At 39.2% G+C, this 24,732-nt stretch overlaps 1 protein-coding gene across 5 annotated transcripts in view; it reads right to left on the reverse strand.

The window, feature by feature from the left end:
• The window catches only part of Kdm3 (Lysine demethylase 3), a 1,464,865-nt gene that overhangs the window by 49,656 nt on the left and 1,390,477 nt on the right, over positions 1 to 24,732 (reverse strand). For 3 of the 5 annotated variants that reach the window (XM_070098742.1, XM_070098741.1, XM_070098740.1), the window contains 2 exons: positions 6,313 to 6,529; positions 4,106 to 4,273 (listed from right to left, as the gene is read on the reverse strand). In XM_070098742.1, coding sequence (XP_069954843.1) covers positions 4,106 to 4,273; positions 6,313 to 6,529 — 385 coding nt within the window. The remainder of the gene's footprint in view (positions 1 to 4,105; positions 4,274 to 6,312; positions 6,530 to 24,732) is intronic. The other 2 variants (XM_070098744.1, XM_070098743.1) reach the window with 1 other exon arrangement.

Genomic DNA, 24,732 nt, shown 5'->3' on the forward strand with positions numbered 1-24,732 from the left:
AATTTTGAAAAAACCAAAAAAAAACCGAGCATTTTTGTAAAAAATTTCGAAGATTATAGTTTGCCATTTAAATGTATTCAAAGGGAAGGTTTGGAGGAAAAAATTCCCCGTTTCACTTTTATGGGGGAAGAAAAAAAACCAAAAACAAAACCAGGAAAAAAAAATTTTTTTAAAGAAAAACCCCGAGGTGTTTTTGTGGGTTGAGTTTTTTTGTTTATATATATATATATATATATATATATATATTTTATATATATATTATAAACACACACACACAGTGGACCCCCTTAAGAATTTTTCCCAGGAAATTTAAAATGCCCTTAATTTTTTTTTTCTTATAAGAAATATTGTAAGTAGGGAAATCCATTTAACCCCCAAAAAAAACACAAACCCCTTTTCATAAATATAATTTTTCATAATTGGGCGATTCGAGGTAATCAAAAGTGGGGCCAAATTGGGATATATATATATATATATATTAAAAATTTTATAAATATATATATATATATATATAAAATTTTTATAAAATTTTAAAGGGGGGTTTTAGATACTTTTATTGACGTGGGCAAAAGGATGGATTTGAAATTTAGGTTAACCAGAATTTATGAGGGGAAAAGGGGGAATTTCTTTTAGGATATGTGGGGTCAAAACGATCTATAGGGAAAGAAGGGGAAAGGGGAAAATTGGGAGGGGCCAACACTCATATGGGTGGTTTGGGAAAAAGCAGCAGCGAGAGATTGGGGGAAGGGGAGGCCTTTTCAAGGCAATTTTGGGGTAAATATTATGGAAAAATTTAGGGAAAAAGGGGAAGGGGGAGTTAATAAAATAATTGAGGGGAAAAGGGTTTGTTGAGGGGGGTTTTATTTAAAGTGGGCCAAAGAAATTACGGGGCATATAACCCAAAGGAAGGAGGGGAAATGCCCAAAGGGGTTTGGAAAAAGGGGGGGGTAAAGGGGTTTTGGGGGGGTTGGGTTTAAAACAAGGTAAAGAGCGTGTTAGATAGGGGTGAAAAGACAATGATACTTTAACCCGAACTTTGGGGTGAAGGGGAATATTTGTGAAGGGGTTTTAGGGAAACCGGGTTTTTTCATAAGTTGGATTTGAGTCCCGAAATGGGGGAAGGGACAATGCCCAAATTTTAAAGGGGGGGCTTTGGGGTATTGGAAATTTGAGGGGTATGGTTTTTTATCTTTTTAAGAAGGTTTAAACTGGGTTTTATTTTAAACTTGAAAACAGGATAAAGGGGGAGGGGAAAAAAGGGTTTAATGATAGGGAAAATTTTTTTTTTGGGTCAACCTGCCCCCGGGGAGACGGCCGACTTGTTGAAAAAAAAAAAAATAAAAATATATAACATATATATATATAAAAATTTATATATATAAAAAAAATATATATATATATATATATATATTTTATATAATAATTATTTATGTATATTATTGTTTCCTTTTAATATGTTTATATAAATTACTATATTAAAAAAATTTAATAATATTTATAATATTTTATAAAAAGGGGAATTTAATATATTATAATGTTTTAGAAATGTTAAATAATAAATAAAATGTTAAAAATAAATGTAAATATATTAAAAAAGCTTTAATTTCCCCCAATTTTTAATATTTTTGTAATGGGATAGGAATATAAAAAAATTTTTATATATTTTTTTTTTTATTCCTATAATTTAAATTTTTAAACCCTTGGCAAATGGCCCCCCATTCCCAAAAAATCCTTAAAAATTTAAATACACCCTTCTCCAAAATTGTAATCTTTTAAACTGAAAAATGATTAAAAACCCCCTGGGTTTGTTTATATTAAATTAAAAATTAAATTTAAAAACAAAAAAATTGTTTTTTGGTTTTTTAAAATTTAAATTTTTCTTTTAATATAAAATGTTAGGAATCAAATTTTGCAAAATTAAAAATTTTTTTTACCCCCTTTAAAAAAACTATATTTTTTTTTTTTAAAAATTTTTTTTTTTGGGGTTTTTTTTAAATGAATCCCCTTCAAAGCAAATGCCCCCTTTTAAAAATTCCACGACCCTATACAATTTTTAATTTTATATTTTAAAGTTTATTTTTAAATTTATAATAAGTTAAATTTAAAACGAAGAGAATTTTTATATTAAAAAAAGTTGTTGCAAAGGAAAAAAGGGGAAATTTAGTGTTTCTTTCAAAAAAACCTTGGGTTTTTTTATTTTTTTAAATTTCTGGTTTTTTGTGGAATTCTAACACTTAAAATTATTTTCTTTTAAAACCCCCGTTTTTTTCTGCCCCAAAAGCGGTAATTTAATTTTCCCAAAAAATTTAAATTAGTTTTTTCTTTTTAAATGGGGGGAATTTATTAAATAAAATGCAATCCTCACCCAAAACCCAAAAAAGGTTTTTTTTTGTATTTAATTTGAACCCGTTGTAAATTTGGTTAATTTTTTTTGCTTTATGCTTCATGGGGGGCAAACCAAAACAAACCTTTTTTTTAATTCCCAAAAAAAAGGGAAATTTTTTTCCCTTTCCTTCTTAATTCCTAAAAATTAAAAAATTAAAAAAACAAGGCAAAAAAACCCCACCCAAAACCCCCCCCCAATTAAAACTACACCAAACCAAAAATTTAATGCTTTTTTTAAAATTAAAATTTCCCCAAATTTTTTCAAAAGCTGAAACCATCTCTTTTAAATAAAAATTTATGTTCCAGGGCCTCAATCCCGTATAATTTAAAAACTAAATAACCAAAACTTTCCCCCCAACAAAAATTTGTTTAACCAGCCCTCGGATAAGCTGCAAGTGGTAAAATTTGGCCTCAATACGAGAGAATGTTTGTGCAGTGAGTGTGCACAGTACAAAAAGTCCTGCCCTACGTGGTTCATGATAGGAAAGGCCAAAACTTTGACCTTGTGTTTGGCTTAAAATAGTGACTTTTGGGAGTTTTCTAGGTTGATTTTTATGGTTTTATTGGCTGTTTCTTGGTATTATTTGATAGAATGGAAGATATACTACTGAAATGGGTGATTTTGGCTGGTTTCAAAACCGGAAGTAGCTTGAAATTGCGCTCAAAGCAGCGGATACATCAGATTTTCCCGGGGACAGATAAAACCCTTACACCGTAGTCTGTTTGGCGAGTTTCTAATAGGTCTGATTCAATTACTGGAATGCCACAGATCATGACCAATCATTCCCAGTTACATTTTATTATCTAAGAAATAGGGTAAATTTTCACGTTTTCTGTGATGATGAATTGAATATGGAAGGCAAGTGTACTATAGGAATTGAATTTTTCCTCTGTAAGCCATGCGTGTCATAAGAGGTGACAAAAATGCCAGGAGCAAGGGGCTAGTAACCCTTTTCCTGTATATATTACTAAATGTAAAAGAAGAAACTTTTGTTTTTCCTTTTGGGCCTTGCTGGGATACTGCCGGTGAGTTGAAAGAAAACAAACAAACAAGCAAACACACACACACACACACACACACACACACACACACAATATATATATAAATGCAAAATACACACAAACACAACAAATATTAATGTCTTTTGGCAAATATTAAATGTTGCCACCTAATTTATTTTGTAATACACTAGAAACTGCTGAAGACCATACTCATTAATTAAATAAAATTTATGTAATGCCAGTGCAATACATCAATCAGTGATAAGCTTCACAAAATCAAGTCACACAGAAAGCAGTCCCCACAGCAAACTTTGTAGAGAATATTAATACCATGAGTGGAAGCCCAGTAAAGGACTTGAGACACAGAAATATCTGCTATGTTCTTTCATGCCTCAATGAATGTTTGGATAAAGAAACATTTGATCATTGAACATGCAATGTTTCATGCTACCCATTCACTGGCTACATTACACTTAACGTACATTACACTTCATAATAGATATGACAATTATTAATGTACATTACACTTAATAACAAACCACAAAAAAGAGCAGCATCAAGAAACGATAATGGCGATTTTTTTTAAATTGTTATTGGCTGCTGTTAAAATGAGCAATGAGGGGAATTAGAGAGAGCAATAGTAAGAGTGGTCTTAGAATGTACACATAACAACACTATGAGCAACCACAGTGGCCGCCCCCACTGCTGTGGGTCGTACCTGGGCATGAGCTTGAGCTTGAGCCTGGTAGGCTTTATTGTGTTGTGTCATGAGGAGGGAGTGGTTGTGAGATGGGTGGTTGGAGGGATGGTGGTTGGTCAAGCCGTGGACGTAATAGGCCTGGTTGAGGTGGTCGGCTGGCCTGTGAAGCACGCTCTCTCCACCATGCTACAACAAACCATACACCCCTCATCAGACAAGTCTACCCACCCGCCACAACCTACACCTCTCTCGCAGGCACACAATAACTAAATACCTTCGTAACTTGAATTCCACCAGTAGTTATTGTAACTGAAAATAATATATAAAAAGCAAAGGGTTGGGAACTTTCAAATTCCACTTCCAAGGCCTTTAACAGCAAGCAGTTCTGAAAACAGGTGTGTATAAAAACTATGCTTCTTAATAAAATATATCATCTACCCAAAATTAGAAATAGCATATGACAAAAACATGTAATTTTAATGTATTTCTCTCACTTTCTATACATACAATATGAATTTACTTTGATCTAATTTTTATATAATCACAAAATATGATCCCATTTTATAGAAAACAAAGAAATTTATAAATATATTGTGGCACTTGAATAATACAGCTTCTATTTATACCACAATGCTTAGGTTCCCTGAGCACAATACCATAGTCAAAATTGCATTGGTGGGTATATTTCAATAATGATTTTTCTGTATGAACTATACATGGAATTCTTCAAGATTTTCTTAAGCACTTTTCAGTACTTCTCTTAAGATGGTTATGTAGCATTCCAGCTTGCTGGACAGACTGCAAGCTATGGTTGGTGTACATGTTTCAGATTGAAGGCAGTAAGGGTAATGGAAGTTTAGTGGGAACTTTAGCAGATAGTAAGGGTAGGGTTGCTAGTGTGGACAAGATGCTTTATGAAAAATAGTATATTATATGCTGTATTGGTAACTTATGCTTATCACCATATTGATGAGATGTTATCACCAACACTGATAAAGACCTGTACTATAATACAACAGTGAGATGCAATTATGAATGCCCAGAAACTTTCAGAAAACCAAGGAAAACAAGATTACCTATCAACTCTTAACTTAATGTGAACTTCTCACTTTTCACCTTACTACAAAATGTCCATTAATAACATCTACCACCTTAACTTCCATCTACTCCTAAGGATAATGAAGGTGACTTTTACATGAAAACTGATGACAATGGAATACTAATCAACAATTTACAACAAAACCATCAGTATGGAACTCATTTATAAGACATCAATACACAACTCAAACCCACTTAACTAAATTTCATACTAAATATTAATGTTGCTCCTAATGACCAAGGAATACCAAGGTAAATGGATAGAGAAAAACATTCTTCTGCCAAAGTCAACAATAACCTATAAATCAGATAAAAAGTGCATCTTGACAAATGTGGGCGAGTAATAAATATTCTAATATTAACATTTTATCGTTACAAAAGTAATGACTTATTATTATTAAAAGTACTGCATAAGTTTTGACAAGTATTCAACCTTCCTAGTAAATATAATTGTTAACGAATAAAAATGTATAAGCTTAGTAACAAACCAGAAAGCATAACACCCCTTTCAATCACTGTGTTTCAGCTCTCAAAGCCCTATACAAACTGTCAGTCACCTTTCCACACCTCAGCTTTCCACTGGCTACAAATTTCCTCTTGAATAAATAAATCACAAGTAAAAATCATATCAATACGAATCTCCAATAATCTTTGCCATACTAATAATATCTCTTCCAAACTTTTTCACTTATACCAATGATGTAATATAGAAGCTACAGACACATCCTTCAGCAAATGAATCAAGTCTATCCTGACCATCTCCTATAGACACAGCAGCAGCAGTTGCATACCTCCCTATCATGCAATGAAAAATCCTCAAAGTAAAACCTGCCCAAGGTAAATTAAAAAATAATATTAACTAAGTATGACTGGGCAAAACAATAAAAATAACTTATTCAATCTTTTGTACAGATCTTTTGTAGAAGTCTGAATTCCTTTCTTGACAGTCAATGCATTTATTTATATAGCTCTCCTTAATTCATCTCTAACACATTCATACCACTGAACAACAAACTCAAATAACTGCCCACAAAAAAATTAGGTTAAATAATACTTGCTTTCAAGCTGTTCATTGTAACAAATAATTCTAAACTATGTGCTTTCTAAATAGGTAAGTTTTTCTTTACCTTCTGCTGGGCAAGGCGGAATGACTTGTTAAAATGTTGATCCACCTGGAACTGCTGCCGCTCCTTCTCCTCCCTCTCGCGTCTCTCTTTTTCTCTCCTCTCCCTCTCTTCCCTCTCTCTTCTTTCCCTCTCAGTTCTTTCTCTTTCAGTTCTTTCCCTCTCCATTTTCTCTTTATTAATCCTTTCCTTCTCACGGGCTTCAGCCTCACGCCTTTCCCTGTAAAACACAAGGTAATAAAATTATGAGAATATATAGTCTTTAAAATAGCAGAAGAAAAAATGGAAGGGGGTGGGAGGGTAGAACCTGTAACTACAATGATTTATTAAAAAAAAAATCAATAAATTTTCCAACAAAAAAATATATTTAAGAATAAAGTTGTTCTGTGCATATTCTCTGTAATGGTGATTTTCACTTCCGAAGTCAATACAGCATTTCTTTAGACATCTGACTTAAAACCTTTCTATTGTGCCCTCAATCACAAATATCAAATTTTCAGATGATTCAAGCCATTTATTTATCTTGCCCCGTGAATACTACCAGTATGAATATTTTGTAGTGCATACAATATTTTTAAAATTCCAAGAAATATTTCTCTCAAAAATGAATAGCCACAAAAAATAATCATAATACCGAAACCACGTACAATACCACAAAATGCTGAACTCCACATATGATAGCTATTGAGAACACAACTTTATTAACCCTTAACTGTCCAAACAGATCGACGTTCAAATCCGTAGTGCTCCAAAAGTAGATCTACGTTTTTTTTTACATATTTTCAAATACATAAAAAAAAAAATGTAGATAAAAGTTTTTTTACACATTTTCAAATGTAAAAAAATAAAAGATCTACATTTTTTTACATACTTTCAAATGTTAAAAAAAAACGTAGATCTACGTTTGGACAGTTTAAGGGTTAAATACAGGTAGAATAAGGAAAAGATCTAGGAGTACAATAAAAGCTACAAGATAGTATTACAAGTGCACATAAAATAAGGTGGGATAAAAATTTTCTTAAGATATACGAAGCCAAGAATACATAGCTGCCAACTGGTGCAACTATGTATAGTATTTTCAAGACAAGAGGTATGACAGGTGTTGCAAAGCAACCCCAACAAGCAACTATGTGTTTGCAAGGTCATCTGCACTGAGCTTAACCCTTTCAGTGTCAAGACCCTTGATCCTCAGCTCACTCTCCAAGTCGAAAAATTAAAAAAAAAAAAAATCTTATGAAATGATAAGAGAATCTTTTCCTGATAGTGATGACACCAAAAGTACGAAATTTGATGGGAAACTTATGAAATTACACTCTCGTGAAGTTAGCGCTCTAGGTGAAATCACCCACTTTGAGCCCTATTTTCGGCCAATTCTTTTGTTCCAGTAAACTATAATCAGAGCTATTTCACTAGAACTTAATTTGGTCTATCGATTAAGTACAAGAAAGCATCCATTTACCGATTTCAACTACCCAATAAAGTGGTCAGAAATTGGCAATTTGGCTAATTTCACACAAATTTCAAAAGATTCCAATTTCAAAATAGGGTCCAGAATAAACAAGGCAGACATTCCCAGCACTAAAATAAAATTTTCTCTGTTGAAGATTGAGGCACTTATGCAACATATGGGAATCTTTATTCAGGAAACGTTTCGCCACACAGTGGCTTCGTCAGTCCAATACAAAGTAGAAAGGCGTAAGGAGAGGAGGAGTTTGAGGTAATCAGTCCCTCAGCCTGGGGTCGATGTGTTCAGTCAATCAATCTTGTAGAATGTACAGAGTAGGGCCGTAGATGTGGCTTATGTACTGTAGTGAGGTGAGGCGAAGCAGGAGGTGGGGTCATAGTGGTATCATCCACTAGTCGAAGTAGGTCTTCGTCCAAAGGTTGGACAAGTGTTGAAGAATTCTTTGTAACAAGATCCCATGATGCTGCAGTGTCTGTTCATTAGTCACATCTTCAGGCCCCTCTTATATTACTTTCCCTTACCATTTTGAATTTTTATTCTCACAAAAAATAGAAGATTTACTGTTATGCAGACTACTGCATTATCATAATAATTGTATAAATAATGTCAACCAATTCATGACTGCATATTAGACTAGCCAGTTAGACACATACTGAACAGTGACCATTTGTTTACTCTTGAACAACGGCAAAAATCGAACATTTTCACTTTAAGCTCAATTTAACATAAGAACATAAGAACATAAGAAAGGAGGAACACTGCAGCAGGCCTGTTGGCCCATACTAGGCAGGTCCTTTACAATTCATCCCACTAACAAACATTTGACCAACCCAATTTTCAATGCCACCCAAGAAACAAGCTCCGATGTGCAAGTCCCTCTCAAATCCAACCCCTCCCACTCATGTACTTATCCAACCTAAATTTGAAACTACCCGAAGTCCTAGCCTCAATAACCCAACTAGGTAGACTGTTCCACTCATCAACTACCCTATTTCCAAACCAATACTTTCCTATGTCCTTTCTAAATCTAAACTTATCTAATTTAAATCCATTACTGCAGGTTCTCTCTTGGAGAGATATCCTCAAGACCTTGTTAATATCCCATTTATTAATATCTATCTTCCACTTATACACTTCGATCAGGTCTCCCCTCATTCTTCGTCTAACAAGTGAATGTAACTTAAGAGTCTTCAATCTTTCTTCATAAGGAAGATTTCTAATGCTATGTATTAATTTAGTCATCCTACGCTGAATGTTTTCTAACGAATTTATGTCCATTCTGTAATTTGGAGACCAGAATTGAGCTGCATAATCTAGGTGAGGCCTTACTACTGATGTATAAAGCTGCAGTATGACCTCTGGACTTCTGATGCTTACACTTCTTGATATAAATCCCAGTAATCTATTTGCCTTATTACGTACGCTTAGGCATTGCTGTCTTGGTTTAAGGTTGCTGCTTACCATAACCCCCAAGTCCTTTTTGCAATCTGTATGGCTAAGTTCTACATTATTTAACTTATAAGTGCTAGGGTTATGGACACTCCCGAGCTTCAGAACCTTGCATTTATCTACATTGAACTGCATCTGCCACTTTTCTGACCAAGAGTAGAGTTTGTCTAAATCCTCCTGAAGTTCCCTAACATCTACGTTTGAATCAATTATCCTACCTATCTTCGTGTCATCGGCGAATTTGCTCATATCACTAGTAATTCCTTCATCAAGATCATTGATATATATTATAAACAACAACGGGCCCAAGACTGATCCCTGTGGAACGCCACTTGTTACTGATCCCCACTCGGATTTAACCCCATTTATGGACACTCTCTGCTTCCTGTCTGTGAGCCATGATTCGATCCACGAGAGCACTCTTCCCCCAATGCCATGAGCTGCTACTTTCTTCAAGTCTTTGGTGCAGAACTCTATCAAATGCCTTACTAAAATCTAAGTAAATAATATCAAATTCTTTATCGTGGTCAACAGCCTCAAAAGCTTTACTGAAGAAAGTTAATAAATTAGTTAGACAAGACTGGCCTCTTGTGAATCCATGCTGAGTATCATTAATCAAGCTATGCTTATCGAGATGGCTTCTTATAATTTGAGCTATAATTGACTCTAGTAATTTGCCTACAATTGAGGTCAGGCTTATTGGGCGGTAATTTGACGGTAACGACTTGTCCCCTGTTTTAAAAATAGGAATTTCATTAGCCATCTTCCACATATCAGACACTACACCTGTTTGAAGAGATAAATTAAAAATATTAGTTAATGGTTCACAGACTTCCATTTTGGTAGGTAAGACACATAGGCAACAGTTAGGCAACTTTATTCCGAAACGTTTCGCCTACACAGTAGGCTTCTTCAGTCGAATACAGAAAGTAGGCAGGAACAGTAGAGATGTGAAGACGATGTAATCAGTCCATCACCCTTGAAGTCGTAGAATTTGAGGTTGTCAGTCCCTCGGCCTGGAGAAGTTCAGTTCCATAGTCAGGAACTATCTGAAGATCAAGCGACAGTGCGGAGACTTAAATACTGTCGGAAGGAGAGGTGCAGAGTAGTAGTAGTAGTAGTGAGTGTAGCCACTGAGAGGTCAGGTCCCTCTCAGATCCAACAGTCCTCACTTGAAAGGGTTGTCAAAGGCGTTTTCTGTACCAAGAGGCCATGTGTTGCAGTGTCTGACAAGATGAACATCAAAATGGTCCACAACACCGACAGGCTGGTAGGTAAGACACATAGGCAACAGCCAGGCAACCCCACTCTGAAACGTAAGACACATAGGCAACAGCCAGGCAACCCCACTCTGAAACGTAAGACACATAGGCAACAGCCAGGCAACCCCACTCTGAAACGCTTCGCCTACACAGCAGGCCTCCCCAGTCGAACACAGAAAGCAGGCAGGAACAGTAGAGATGCGAAGACGATGCAATCAGTCCACCACCCCTGAAGTCGCAGAACCTGAGGTGGTCAGCCCCTTGGTCCGGAGAAGCTCAGTTCCACAGCCAGGAACCATCTGGAGACCAAGTACCAAGGTACTTTTCATCGTGAAACCAATCAAAATCATCTCCATTTCTCTAATATATCTTCCATTCTATCAAATGAGACCAAGAAAACGAGAATACAACCATAATTACCATACAAAAAACACCGCAAATTCGCTGTTTTAAACCAAAAAAGGGGTTGGAGTTTTTTCTCATGCACTGTGTGCTGCAGGATATTTTTTTTTATACTGCACACACTGACCATGCAGACACATTCTTTCATATGTAGGCCTACCAGCTTTCTTCCACCAGATCTGAAGGTGATAGAATTCTGGCATAGTACTACGGGACTGATGCTGGCTCTCAAACCATAGTACTACAGGACCGACACAAAGGGTTAACACACAAATATTATAGTTAATGGTACTTCTGAGTAAGCCACCATTATCTCTATGAAAGTACCATCTGTTGAAGACACAAGGAATCTTCAGGCAGATATAAATCAAATCATTAAGAGGGCCTCTGATAACAGTATGATGTTCAGACGCCAAGTTTCAGTTGCTCCACTATGAAGGAATGGAGGAAATAAAGACTACAATGGAGTACAGGACAAATTCAAATCATTCAACAGAGCAAAAGTCCCACGTACAAGACCTGGGACTAATGATGTCAGATAATGTAACGTTCAAGGATCACAACAATGTTGCCATTGCTACTACAAGGAAAATAACAGCCTGGATAATCTACAACTTTGGTTCAGAATCCCTTGTCTTGAATAATACAGTGGAACCTCTACTTACAAGTGCATCCACATGCGAGTTTTTCCAGATACGAGCAGTCGCTCGGTCCATTTTTTGCTTCCAGATGCGAGCGAAATTTCCAGATGCGAGCAGGCCTCAAAGGAGGTTTCCTTGACACTGGTGAGGAGCTCTTGCTCTTGATCTAGGGAATTGAATCTCAGTTGTTTGGTGGACTATCTTATTCAAACTTGGGCAATGTATGATGGGAAGATGCTTCTTAATGTACACCAAAAATTAAAGAAATCGGACCATAAATAACGGCGTTCACTTCTCAGCCATTAGCCTCCCCTTAGCTGTATATTTTCATATGATTTGTATGGTTGTATTTTTTTTTTTTTTTTTTTTGGTCTCATTTGATAGAACGGAAGATATACTACAGAAACAGATATGATTATGATTGGTTTTATGATGAAATGTATACCTTGAAACTGAGCTCAAAGTAGCAGAAATGTTCGATTCTTTGGCGATGTTCAGGAGTAAACAATACCGTCCAATACCTGTCCGATTGGCACTGCCCCTCAACCTTCACATATTGGAAAGCTCTTTAACATGCTAGCAAAAAAGGGAGCAGACATCATGAATTAGCAGTGGCAGACAACATGAGGTAGCAGTGGCAGACAACATGAAGCAGAGGTGGCAGACAACATGAAACAGCAGTGGCAGACAACATGAAACAGCATTGGCAGACATGAAACAGCATTGGCAGACATGAAACAGCATTGGCAGACAACATGAAACAGCAGTGGCAGACAACATGGCACAGCAGTGGCAGACAACATGAAACAGCAGTGGCAGACAACATGAAACAGCAGTGGCAGACCTTGTTGTACCCTATACTATGAGTTTCCGAACACCACCACGAGACTGCAGTGTGTATCAAAACAACACTCAGTCCACTCCACTCGCGGTGGAGGGAATTCTTGTGTTTTCCTTAAGTTTTGTGCAGTTATTTTGCAAAACTTCTTGTTTTTAACCATGGGTCCTAAGAAAGCAAGTGCAAAGGACAGTGCTCAAAAGAATGAGAGGATGATTTCCATGGAATTAAAGCAGGAAATCATAGATAAACAAACTAGGTGGAGAGTTAAGGACTTGGCCAGGCAGTACCAACATACCACTTCTATGATATGTACAATACTAAAGCAGGAGGAGTCAGTGACAAAGTGTGGCATTAAGAGAGTAGCAATTAAGTGTAGCATTAAGACTGTAGCAATTATAAGTCACTGTTTTACTTTTTTGGGTTATCCTAGGTTCTCTGCACATGTAGTCAGAGAGCAGGATGGCCACTGTGGTGGCCCTATAAACCCCAACAACAACAATGGCTGATGTCGCCACCACTAGCCATATACATAATGACATGTATTTTATTCATTCTAGTGTATATATCATGTTTTTATGTTAATGTTGTTTATTATGTCATATTAGATAAATTGTGATAGATAAATAGGCCATAGAGATGATATTAGGGAAATTATTGAAGTATTTTGTCATGCCTAGAATTCCACTGGAACGAATTAATTCCATTTCAATTAATTTAAATGAGGGAAAACTGACTCTGCAAACGAGCAAATCCAGATGCCAGCAAGGTCATAGAACAGATTAAACTCGTAAGTAGAGGTTCCACTGTACTCTTCAAGTCACTTACTCTCTCTAGGCTGTAATACTGCTGTATACTAACAGCTCCCTTCAAGGCAGGAGAGACTAAGCTAGAAATACAATTAACTCTTACTGCTAGTACACACTCAAACATCTAAAGTTCTAAACTACTGGGAGTGCCTCAAGTCCCTTCAAGTATATTCCTTGGAATGTAGGTGAGAAAGTTCATCATAATTTACACCTGCAAAATCCTGCACACCAGAATCACTCCTTGGGAAAGCAAGAGACATGGCAGATGATGCAAAGTATCTCCAATGAAAAACAAAAAGCTGGGGCACAACTAAGAGAACTCGAGTGTCAGAGCTCCCTGAATCTACATCGCCCTCCCTCCATGCATAAGAGGAGTTACCAACAAACTTCTGGATGTCTTCAAGATGGAACTGGACAAGTTCCTCAAAAGAGCTACTGACCAGCAGGGCTGCAATTCGTATATTGGACTGCATGCAGCCAGCAGTAATAGCCTAGCTGATCAGGCCTTGATCCACTAGGAGGCCTGGTCTGGGACCAAACTGCATGGGCACTGACTCCTAGAAGCATCCTTTGAGTATCCGAGTGGCAGCCATCAACGGCACTGCAAATCCTTCAGCCAAAATTTTTCAACGCCCCCATAAATTCCTCAAATTAGTTATTTATCAGCTGGGATGTGGTGCATCTGTTGGACTGTGTGTGGACAACACAACAGCCACTTATCAGGATATCAACCAAAAGGACTTGTCTGGGATCAGACCACTAGGGCAATGACCCTCAGAACTGTTTACAGGCAAACAACCCAAGTTTTCCAGTAAGGTACAAAAAAAAAAAAAAGTGCAACAACAAAAAATTCTGTTCTTCCTCTATGAAAAAATATAGGCTAAATAAAAACTTAAAAGTATAAAATATATTCCCAACCACTCAATGGAATGGAAGAGGAATGGAAGATTATTTGAAGAAAGTCAAAAAATCTTACACTCAAAGAACACTTTGTCACTAATCCCAACGCAAGAAAAAAATGAGAGGGCTGAGTAACAAGAACGATCAAACAGGAAGTGCCAGTCAATAATGAAACTGTACTCTTTTGTGCAATTGTTCTCCAAGACGAACATTACAGTATACTAACAGCCCCTTTTACTTCTTTTAATTAAGGAGAAATCACAGACCCAGAGAAAGTTCAGAGCATCTTCACTGCCCCTATAAATTCAATCAAGAATCTAAATTATTTGGAATGCTTGAAGTCCCTTTAACTGTACTCGCTGGAATGTAACAGCAAGACAAATTATCATAATTTACACATGGAAGATGAAAAAGGGACTGATTCTATCTAACATGCCTCCAACTTCACAAGTAGAAAACATGGAAGATGACACTTAATGCCCAACATAAAAATTATAGCCGCAAAATGTACACCATGAGAACTCATAAATATATTTAATGGGTTCAAGGATTTTCAATACTCTCTCTTCAAATAAAGTGCAAATTACTGACACACTGCTCCAAACATTCATAACCAACTGGCCTTTAGTTAATCATACCCCATGCTAAAGGGACAACTGCCTGAATGACCTGGTCATTTTGCAAGAGCCATGTCTGGTAATGGGAACAGGGGTGATGACTGCCAGAAGCACTATATGTATCAAGTGGATGATATGCTGATGACATGGTATTGCTTAATCTGTGCGAGACTAACAAGTGAAAAATTATAGGCACTTGTAGCTCAGTATAATATCATTTACAGTACTGGTTGGCCATCACTAATCTGGCAATCAGTAATTTGGTTCCTTCAGTAATCCGGCACTACTTCTGGCTAGCGTAACATCAAATTTCCTGGGTCACCACACCAACCTGCCGCTACTGTCTGGTGGCACTACTTGCTGCACAAGTCATTCCAATTTCTTTTTCTGCATTTACTGCTATAACGTGCACACTTTTAGCCCCCAGCCATGATTCCAACAAATAAAAGAAATGCTTCTCATTCTGTAAAGCACATACACCGTACACTGTCCAAGAAAGATAAGGTGGCTTTGAAGCCACAGTTGGTCGCCATGAGCTCAGTTAACTCAGATAAGCTGTAACCAGTAAATTTGGGTCTACATATGAGAGAATAGGTCTGTGTGGTAAGAGTGCACTATACAAAAAAAAAAAAAAATCCTGCAGCACACAGTGCATGAGACAAAAACTGCGACCGTGTTTAAGGTGCAAACCTGACTTTGCAGTGTATTTTTGTAGGGTTTGTATGATTGCAGTCTCGTTTTTTTGTCTCATTTGATAGAACAGAAGATATATTACAGAAATAAATATATGTAATTTTGATTGGTTTCACAATGGAAAGTACCTTAAAAATGAGCTCACAATAGCAGAAATGTTCAATTTTTGCAGATGTTCAAGAGTAAACAAATGATGTCGCCATCCAATACATGTCCAACTGGCTGGTCTAATATGCAGTCATAAATAGGTAGACATTATTTATACAATTATTACAATATTGCAGTAGTCTGCATAACAGTAGATCTTCTATTTTTTGTGTGAATAAAATTCAAAATGGAAAGCAAACATAATATAAAAGGGGCCAGAAGGCATGACTAATGAACAGAGAAAATGTTATTTTAGTGCCAGGATTGTCTGCATTGTTTATTCTGGACCCTATTTTGAAACTGGCATCTTTTCAAATTTGTGTGAAATTAGCCAAATTACCAATTGCTGATCACTTTATTGGGTAGTTGAAATAAGTGAATGGACGGTTTCTTGTACTCAATCGACAGAATAGAAGGAATACAGTGGACCCCCGCATAACGATTACCTCCGAATGCGACCAATTATGTAAGTGTATTTAAGTAAGTGCGTTTGTACGTGTATGTTTGGGGGTCTGAAATGGACTAATCTACTTCACGATATTTCTTATGGGAACAAATTCGGTCAGTACTGGCACCTGAACATACTTCTGGAGTGAAAAAATATCGTTAACCGGGGGTCCACTGTACTAGTGAAATAGCTACGAGTTTGGTAGACTGAAACAATGGAATGGGTCAAAAATAGGGTGCAAATTGGATGAAATTGCCGATGCGTAAATATTGTCGTTGGGTTAATAGATTGTATCCAGCTAGATACATATATATTTCTGTATACCATAGGAGAGTTAGTTAGCATAAGTTTCCCCCTCTCACTGTGACTACCCATTCTGTGATTTGTTTACAGTTGTGTTATGAATTTGAGAGTCATGATGCTCACGAAATTGTGGGTGTGTAAGTGTGAGCGAGTGAAATACACACACCCTGTGTATATTATATATACAGTGGTACCCCGAGTTTCGTTCAGCTCCCAACTCGACCAATTGTGTAAATGTGTTATTGTAAGTGCTTTTGTAAGTGTATTTTTGAGGGTCTGAAATGGGCTAATCTAGTTTACATTATTCCTTATGGGAACAAATTCATTTGGTAACGGCACTCGAACAGCCTTCTGGAACGAATTCTGGCCGAAACTCTGGGTACCACTGTAATTCAGTACATACATGCTGCAGTCTCTCACACTTATACTTTGACACTTTCTCCTTTCTCTCTCTCCCTTTGTTTCTTCTCTCTTTCCTTCCTCTCTTTTTTATTCTCTCCTTTCAAGGATTTATCATATTCTTGATGTTTGTGTGAGCGAGTTGTCACTGAAAATTGGACATACATGTACCTTTAACCTTAACAAATAGCACGATTATTGTACTGTACTGAAAATTGAAACTTTTTTTTATCTAAGAGTTGCGGTATAGCACCAAGGCATCAGGTTTTTATCATCATTGTTTATGTCTGCTGATAATGTAACCCAGATAGGTGAAGTGTGTGATGAAATTGAGAGTAGTGTATGTTAAGTTCAACAGTTTTTATAAGTATTTTTAAGTATTCTTGGGAGGAATATGCAAACACTTCATCTTTACTGTATTGTATAACCTATACAGTTTGACCATCACTAATCCGGCATCATCGGGACCTGTAGGGTGCCAGATTAGTTATTTTGCTGGATTACAGAGTGGTTAGGTTAGATTACACTTAAGCCTGCACATAATGCTCTGCATACAAGGGGCTTTTGGCATGTACAGTACACCCAATCACTATATTTCTTTGTACAACTATGTATCATGTCCAAATAAAAATAAATAAATAAATATTGTTATTTTTGTGTTTTATTTTTAAAGTTGCTTTATCATGTATCATACATACTTTTCAGCTTGTATGACTGCATTCTCCATACAAATAGATTCAATAAATTATTTTGAATTTGAATGTTCCTTGTGTTTTCCGGATTCTGTGGACTTTCAAATCTAGTTGGTAATTTCGCTGTACACAAATTTGTTTTGGGGTAATGCCCAAAAAAAGTTTGTAGACCTCTACCTCTAATTAGTCTCATTTTTTAAGATCAAATTCTGTATATTTTTATTTCTAGTGGGTTCTTAACTGCTGAGTCAATGGAAACTTTCTGTTAGTCTTAGGAGTTCCCTAGCAAGTGCTTGTTGAGCTAGAGTATTTCCCAGTAATATTTTTGGTATGATGTTGTCCATCTTCCATTTTACACTTGGGAGGCTAAAATCTCAATAATAATAATAATAATAATAATAATAATAATAATAATAATAATAATAATTGGTGTAAGGTTCTCCAGATTTCAAGGCAGCTAATTTCCCTATCTGTTCTGTGAATTTTTCTATCACTGCTGGAGGTTTGCATATGCGGATTAGGCAATCTAGCCTTAGGCAGAACCAAGAGGGTATAAATTACTTGAAACTGACCATGAGTATGTTGTAGTTAGAGTTATTTAGCAGTAATCTATAACAGCAAGTTTACAAAAGATCTGTAGAATAATCACAAGCTGCATACCACAATGTTAGTGAAGTTAATACACACTATAGACTCAATGTAGCAAAATCCACAGCACAATACAACCAACCACACTAAGATAATCACAAATTCCACATTATAGTACTGTACAAGGTCATCAACATAATACCCATGCTAACATGATCACCTAGACATAATACAAGTCTGGGTTTACAGGTACAAGGTAATAGCATAATATACTGATGCTTCCATTATTAACACTACTCACTCTCACTCACTCTCTCTCTCTCTCTCTCTCTCACACACACACACACACACACACACACACACACACACACACACACACACACACACACACACACAAAAGGAGCTGAATCTCGACCCCTGCAACCACAATTAGGCGAGCACACACCCCTCCCTCTCACAATACGTTAATATATGTTAATTTATTGTATGCTGTTCCATCATTCATATAACTGTCATCTTTGAAAACAGGTTCACAATTTTGTCTATGAAAATACCCTCATAACTAGTGATGTTGAACAACTAATGAAGAAATATCCAAGAACCTAAAATTAAACTATGATAATTCATATCCTATACTAAAAAATTTCAGCTGCCGTCAATGATAAACAAGTTGAAAAATTTACACACATCTTGTCGGTATTGTATACCATTCTTGATAAACAAGTTCTTGACGTAGAGACAAAATTCAATAAAAATGAATCATACAAGATAATGTCATGACTAAAGTCTTCCTAAAGTACTGTATGTAACTATTAATTCTCAGAACTCGGCACTGGGGAGAGGGGGAGCTGGGAAATGATGGACGTTAAGAGGTAGCGTGTGGGGGGTGGCAGAGGGGCGGGGGAGAGGAGGAAGGAGGGGAGAGAAGGGTGGGGAGGGAAGAAGAAATGGGAGGGGGAAGAGAGGAATGAGAGGGGAGGGGGAAGAGAGGAGGAATGAGAGGGGAGGGGGAAGAGAGGAGGAAGGAGAGGGGAGGGGGAAGAAAGGAGGAAGGAGAGGGGAGGGGGAAGAGAGGGAAGGGGGAAAAGAGGAAGAGAGGGGAGGAAGGAGAGAGGGGAAAGAGAGGAGGAAGGAGAGAGGGGAAAGAGGAGGAAGGAGAGAGGGGAGGAAGGAGAGAGGGGAAAGAGAGGAGGAAGGAGAGAGGGGAAAGAGAGGAGGAAGGAGAGAGGGGAAAGAGAGGAGGAAGGAGAGAGGGGAAAGAGAGGAGGAAGGAGAGAGGGGAAAGAGAGGAGGAAGGAGAGAGGGGAAAGAGAGGAGGAAGGAGAGAGGGGAAAGAGAGGAGGAGAGAGGGGAAAGAGAGGAGGAAGGAGAGAGGGGAGGAAGGAGAGAGGGGAAAGAGAGGAGGAAGGAGAGAGGGGAAAGAGAGGAGGAAGGAGAGAGGGGAAAGAGAGGAGGAAGGAGAGAGGGGAAAGAGAGGAGGAAGGAGAGAGGGGAAATAGAGGAGGAAGGAGAGAGGGGAAAGAGAGGAGGAGAGAGGGGAAAGAGAGGAGGAAGGAGAGAGGGGAAAGAGAGGAGGAAGGAGAGAGGGGAAAGAGAGGAGGAAGGAGAGAGGGGAAAGAGAGGAGGAAGGAGAGAGGGGAAAGAGAGGAGGAAGGAGAGAGGGGAAAGAGAGGAGGAAGGAGAGAGGGGAAAGAGAGGAGGAAGGAGAGTGGAGGGAGAGGAGTGGAGGGAGAGGAGTGGAGGGAGGAGGAGTGGAGGAAGATGAGGGAGGAAGAGTGGAGGAAGATGAGGGAGGAGGAGTGGAGGAAGATGAGGGAGGAAGAGTGGAGGAAGATGAGGGAGGAGGAGTGGAGGAAGATGAGGGAGGAAGAGTGGAGGAAGATGAGGGAGAAGGAGTGGAGGAAGAGGAGAGAGAAGAGTGGAGGAAGAGGAGGGGGGAAGAGAGGAGAGGGGGAAGAGAGAAGTGAGGGAAGGGAGGAGAGGGTTAAGAGGGGGAGGGAGGACAAGATGCAACAGAAAAAACAAACAAGGGAAGGAGTTGGTCTGCATGTCAAGGAGTTACTCATTTGCACCAAGTTCCACACCACCACAAATGTAGTTAAGTTAAAATTTTGGCAGCAAAAATTTAAAATCAGTCTAGTTTTTGTACATAACTATAAGCCACCAAGTACAACTTCCCAGCAGTTCAAAGACCAACTGTTGAAAATCAAATACTGTCTTGAAAATCTTTCAAACCCAGTCTCAAATATCTTTTTGCTTGGCGATGTTTATTTACATCTAAAATAGAAACATGTAGTACAGACTGATAGCAGAAAACATTCCAGGAGCTAGTTCAAACGAAAATTCTCACAAATTTGCCTAAGCCAGCAAGCAGAAAAACCAACCAGACTAGAAAATACCCTTAACTCTAAACCTACTCGACTCGAAAGTAAACGATTGCATGTCCCTGCATGGAACTCCGTATTCATCAAGAACCGCAGGAAACTATTATTTTGTACCTTGAATATTCTATGGAGGAGCCTGGGCACAGGAATCATCCCACAGTCCTTAAAACAAACACACACACACACACACACACACACACACACACACACACACACACACACTCTCTCTCTGGAGGTCCCAAGGTGGTAATAGCAGTGATGTATAACCCACCACAGAACAGCAGGAGGCCAAGGCAAGAGTACGACGACAGCAATAGAGCGATGGTTGACACACTGGCTACAGTGGCCAGAAGAGCTCATGCATGCAGGGCAAAGCTCCTGATCATGGGTGACTTTAACCACAAGGAGATCGATTGGGAGAACTTGGACCCGCATGGGGGCCAAGATACATGGAGGGCTAAGATGATGGAGGTGGTACTGGAAAACTTCATGTACCAACACGTAAGGGACACTACATGAGAGAGAGGAGAGGATGAACCAGCAAGGCTGGACTTGGTATTCACCTTGAGTAGTGCAGATATCGAGGACATCACATATGAAAGACCCCTTGGGGCCAGTGACCATGTGGTTTTAAGCTTCGAATACACAGTAGAGCTACAAGTGGAGGGAGAAGCAGGAAGGCCAGGACGAATGAAGCCAAACTACACGAAAGGGGACTACACAGGAATGAGGAACTTCCTGAACGGGGTTCAGTGGGACAGAGAACTGGCAGGGAAGCCAGTTAATGAGATGATGGAATATGTAGCAACAAAATGCGAGGAGGCTGAGGAGAGGTTTGTACCCAAGGGTAACAGGAATAATGAAAAAGCCAGGATGAGCCCATGGTTTACCCAAAGGTGCAGGGAGGCAAAAACCAAGTGTGCTAGGGAATGGAAGAAATATAGAAGGCAAAGGACCCAGGAGAATAAGGAGAGCAGTCGTAGAGCCAGAAACGAATATGCACAGATAAGAAGGGAGGCCCAAAGACAATATGAAAGTGACATAGCAGCGAAAGCCAAATCTGACCCGAAACTGTTGTACAGCCACATCAAGAGGAAAACAACAGTCAAGGACCAGGTAATCAGGCTAAGGAAGGAAGGAGGAGAGACAACAAGAAATGACCGTGAAGTATGTGAGGAACTCAACAAGAGATTCAAAGAAGTGTTCACAGAGGAGACAGAAGGGGCTCCAGAAAGACGGAGAGGTGGGGCACACCACCATGTGCTGGACACAGTGCACACAACCGAGGAAGAAGTGAAGGGGCTTCTGAGTGAGCTAGATACCTCAAAGGCAATGGGGCCAGATAACATCTCCCCATGGGTATTGAGAGAGGGAGCAGAGGCAATATGTGTACCCCTAACAACAATATTCAATACATCTATCGAAACAGGGAGATTGCCTGAAGCATGGAAGACAGCAAATGTAGTCCCAATCTTTAAAAAAGGAGACAGACATGAAGCATTAAACTACAGACCAGTGTCACTGACATGTATAGTATGCAAAATCATGGAGAGGATTATCAGGAGAAGAGTGGTGGAACACCTAGAAAGGAATGATCTCATCAACAGCAGCAAACATGGTTTCAGGGACGGGAAATCCTGTGTCACAAACCTACTGGAGTTCTATGACATGGTGACAGCAGTAAGACAAGAGAGAGAGGGGTGGGTGGATTGCATATTCTTGGACTGCAAGAAGGCGTTTGACACAGTTCCACACAAGAGATTGGTGCAAAAACTGGAGGACCAAGCAGGGATAACAGGGAAGGCACTACAATGGATCAGGGAATACTTGTCAGGAAGACAGCAGCGAGTCATGGTACGTGGCGAGGTGTCAGAGTGGGCACCTGTGACCAGCGGGGTCCTGCAGGGGTCAGTCCTAGGACCAGTGCTGTTTCTGGTATTTGTGAACGACATGACGGAAGGAATAGACTCTGAGGTGTCCCTGTTTGCAGATGACGTGAAGTTGATGAGAAGAATTCACTCGATCGAAGACCAGGCAGAACTACAAAGGGATCTGGACAGGCTGCAGACCTGGTCCAGCAATTGGCTCCTGGAGTTCAATCCCACCAAGTGCAAAGTCATGAAGATTGGGGAAGGGCAAAGAAGACTGCAGACGGAGTACAGTCTAGGGGGCCAGAGACTACAAACCTCACTCAAGGAAAAAGATCTTGGGGTGAGTATAACACCAGGCACATCTCCTGAAGCGCTCATCAACCAAATAACTGCTGCAGCATATGGGCGCCTAGCAAACCTCAGAACAGCATTCCGACATCTTAATAAGGAATCGTTCAGGACCCTGTACACCGTGTACGTTAGGCCCATATTGGAGTATGCGGCACCAGTTTGGAACCCACACCTAGCCAAGCACGTAAAGAAATTAGAGAAAGTGCAAAGGTTTGCAACAAGACTAGTCCCAGAGCTAAGAGGTATGTCCTACGAGGAGAAGTTAAGGGAAATCAACCTGACGACACTGGAGGACAGAAGAGATAGGGGGGACATGATAACGACATACAAAATACTGAGAGGAATTGACAAGGTGGACAAAGACAGGATGTTCCAGAGATTGGACACAGTAACAAGGGGACACAGTTGGAAGTTGAAGACACATATGAATCACAGGGATGTTAGGAAGTATTTCTTCAGCCACAGAGTAGTCAGTAAGTGGAATAGTTTGGGAAGCGATGTAGTGGAGGCAGGATCCATACATAGCTTTAAGCAGAGGTATGATAAAGCTCACGGTTCAGGGAGAGTGACCTAGTAGCGAACAGTGAACAGGCGGGGCCAGGAGCTCGGACTCGACCCCCGCAACCTCAACTAGGTGAGTACAACTAGGTGAGTACACACACCACTACAAAAAGGTAGTAGTAGAACATTAGCAAAAATCTATAGACTGATAGCACTGACATCCCACAAGATCCTCTCAAGATAATCACACAGAATCTCAACAACTACACAACCCAGGACAGCGTGAATGTAACAATAATAAATATCTTGAAAATATTAGGACATCTGGTCCCAAATCTGTACACATAAATCATTCCCCATGAAAGTATGAGGCTTGGCAGATGGTGCAAAATACCCTCCCAATGAATAGAAAAAATAAAAAATTCAAAAAATGAAAATGTTTATTTTCTTGCAATGCTTACAATGTGTCGTTTACATATGATAAAATAATAATTACAAAGAAGGCCACTAGCATGCCTAGGTATTTCGGGCAAGGGTGTAAATCAGTATACTAAAGAAAAACTCAATTGTGAAAGGGCCAAGACTTTTCAATGTCCCCCCCTTCTTACATACAGACTCCTGGGTGTCTCAAGAAAGAACTGGACAAGTTTATCAAGTCAGTCCCTGATCAGCCGGGCTGTGGTGTTAATGTGCGGCTAGCACCAACAGTCTGGTTGATCAGACCATACACAGTGTCATTACGATTTCGCTAGTCATTCACCGAGAGGCCTGGTCTGGGACCGAGCCATGAGGGCGCTAACCCCTCGGAACACACTCCAGGTAGAGGACGAAGAGATGGGGGGGATCATGAAAAAGGGAGAACAAGAGGAGTGGGAAGGAGGTATAGAAGGCGAGACGGGTGAGAGGGAGGGGTTAAGAGTGAGGAGGCAAGTTTTTAGCAAACTTGGATGCTTCCGCAGTGTGTTGCCACCTTATTCTTTTTGACAGTTACCCAGTGGTAACCAAAACTGGTTAAGTTTCCCTGCAATGTACCATCAAGCAAGATGAGGCTCAGTGTTGAAATCTGTCAACCTTAACCCGGAGACGTCAGCAGGGTGATGAGAGGGAGGGAGGGAAGGAGGGAGAGACATGGGGATGAAAGGAAGGTTAGAGAGAAGAGGGTGAGAGTTAGATGAGCATGGGGAGGGGAGGGGGAGCGCTGAGTAAGCGTGGGAAGGAGGGCGGAAGTGGGCTGGGAGGGGGAGGGGTTGAGAGGAGAGGAGTGGTTGGCTCATCAACCGCAGGTGGCGGGGCACCTGCCAAGGGTCGTCGGGTATCCAGACTTATGCCAGGGATACATTTAAAAATCACAATGTGATAATTACAGAGAATTCCGCTGTAACTAAGTAACCGTTGTTCTTATTTCCTTGCTGAGCCACAGATAGAACTACTATACATATACAGAAAACTAATTACTTTGATTAAAAATAAAGCACAAAGCTTTAACCTATAACATTTTTTCTAATCTGTACACAACCGTGTAAAAGCACCCTCGCCCTCAGACTCGAAGTAACCAGGTGAAGAGCTCATACTGGGGCCACGTAGTGGCTACACTAACATTTGTTATAGCTCAGAAATATTTTGACTAGACTACAAGGTACTCACCTAGTTGTGGTTGCAGGGG

This window comes from Cherax quadricarinatus, chromosome 64, assembly GCF_038502225.1.
Source record: "Cherax quadricarinatus isolate ZL_2023a chromosome 64, ASM3850222v1, whole genome shotgun sequence".
Taxonomy (NCBI): domain Eukaryota; kingdom Metazoa; phylum Arthropoda; class Malacostraca; order Decapoda; family Parastacidae; genus Cherax; species Cherax quadricarinatus.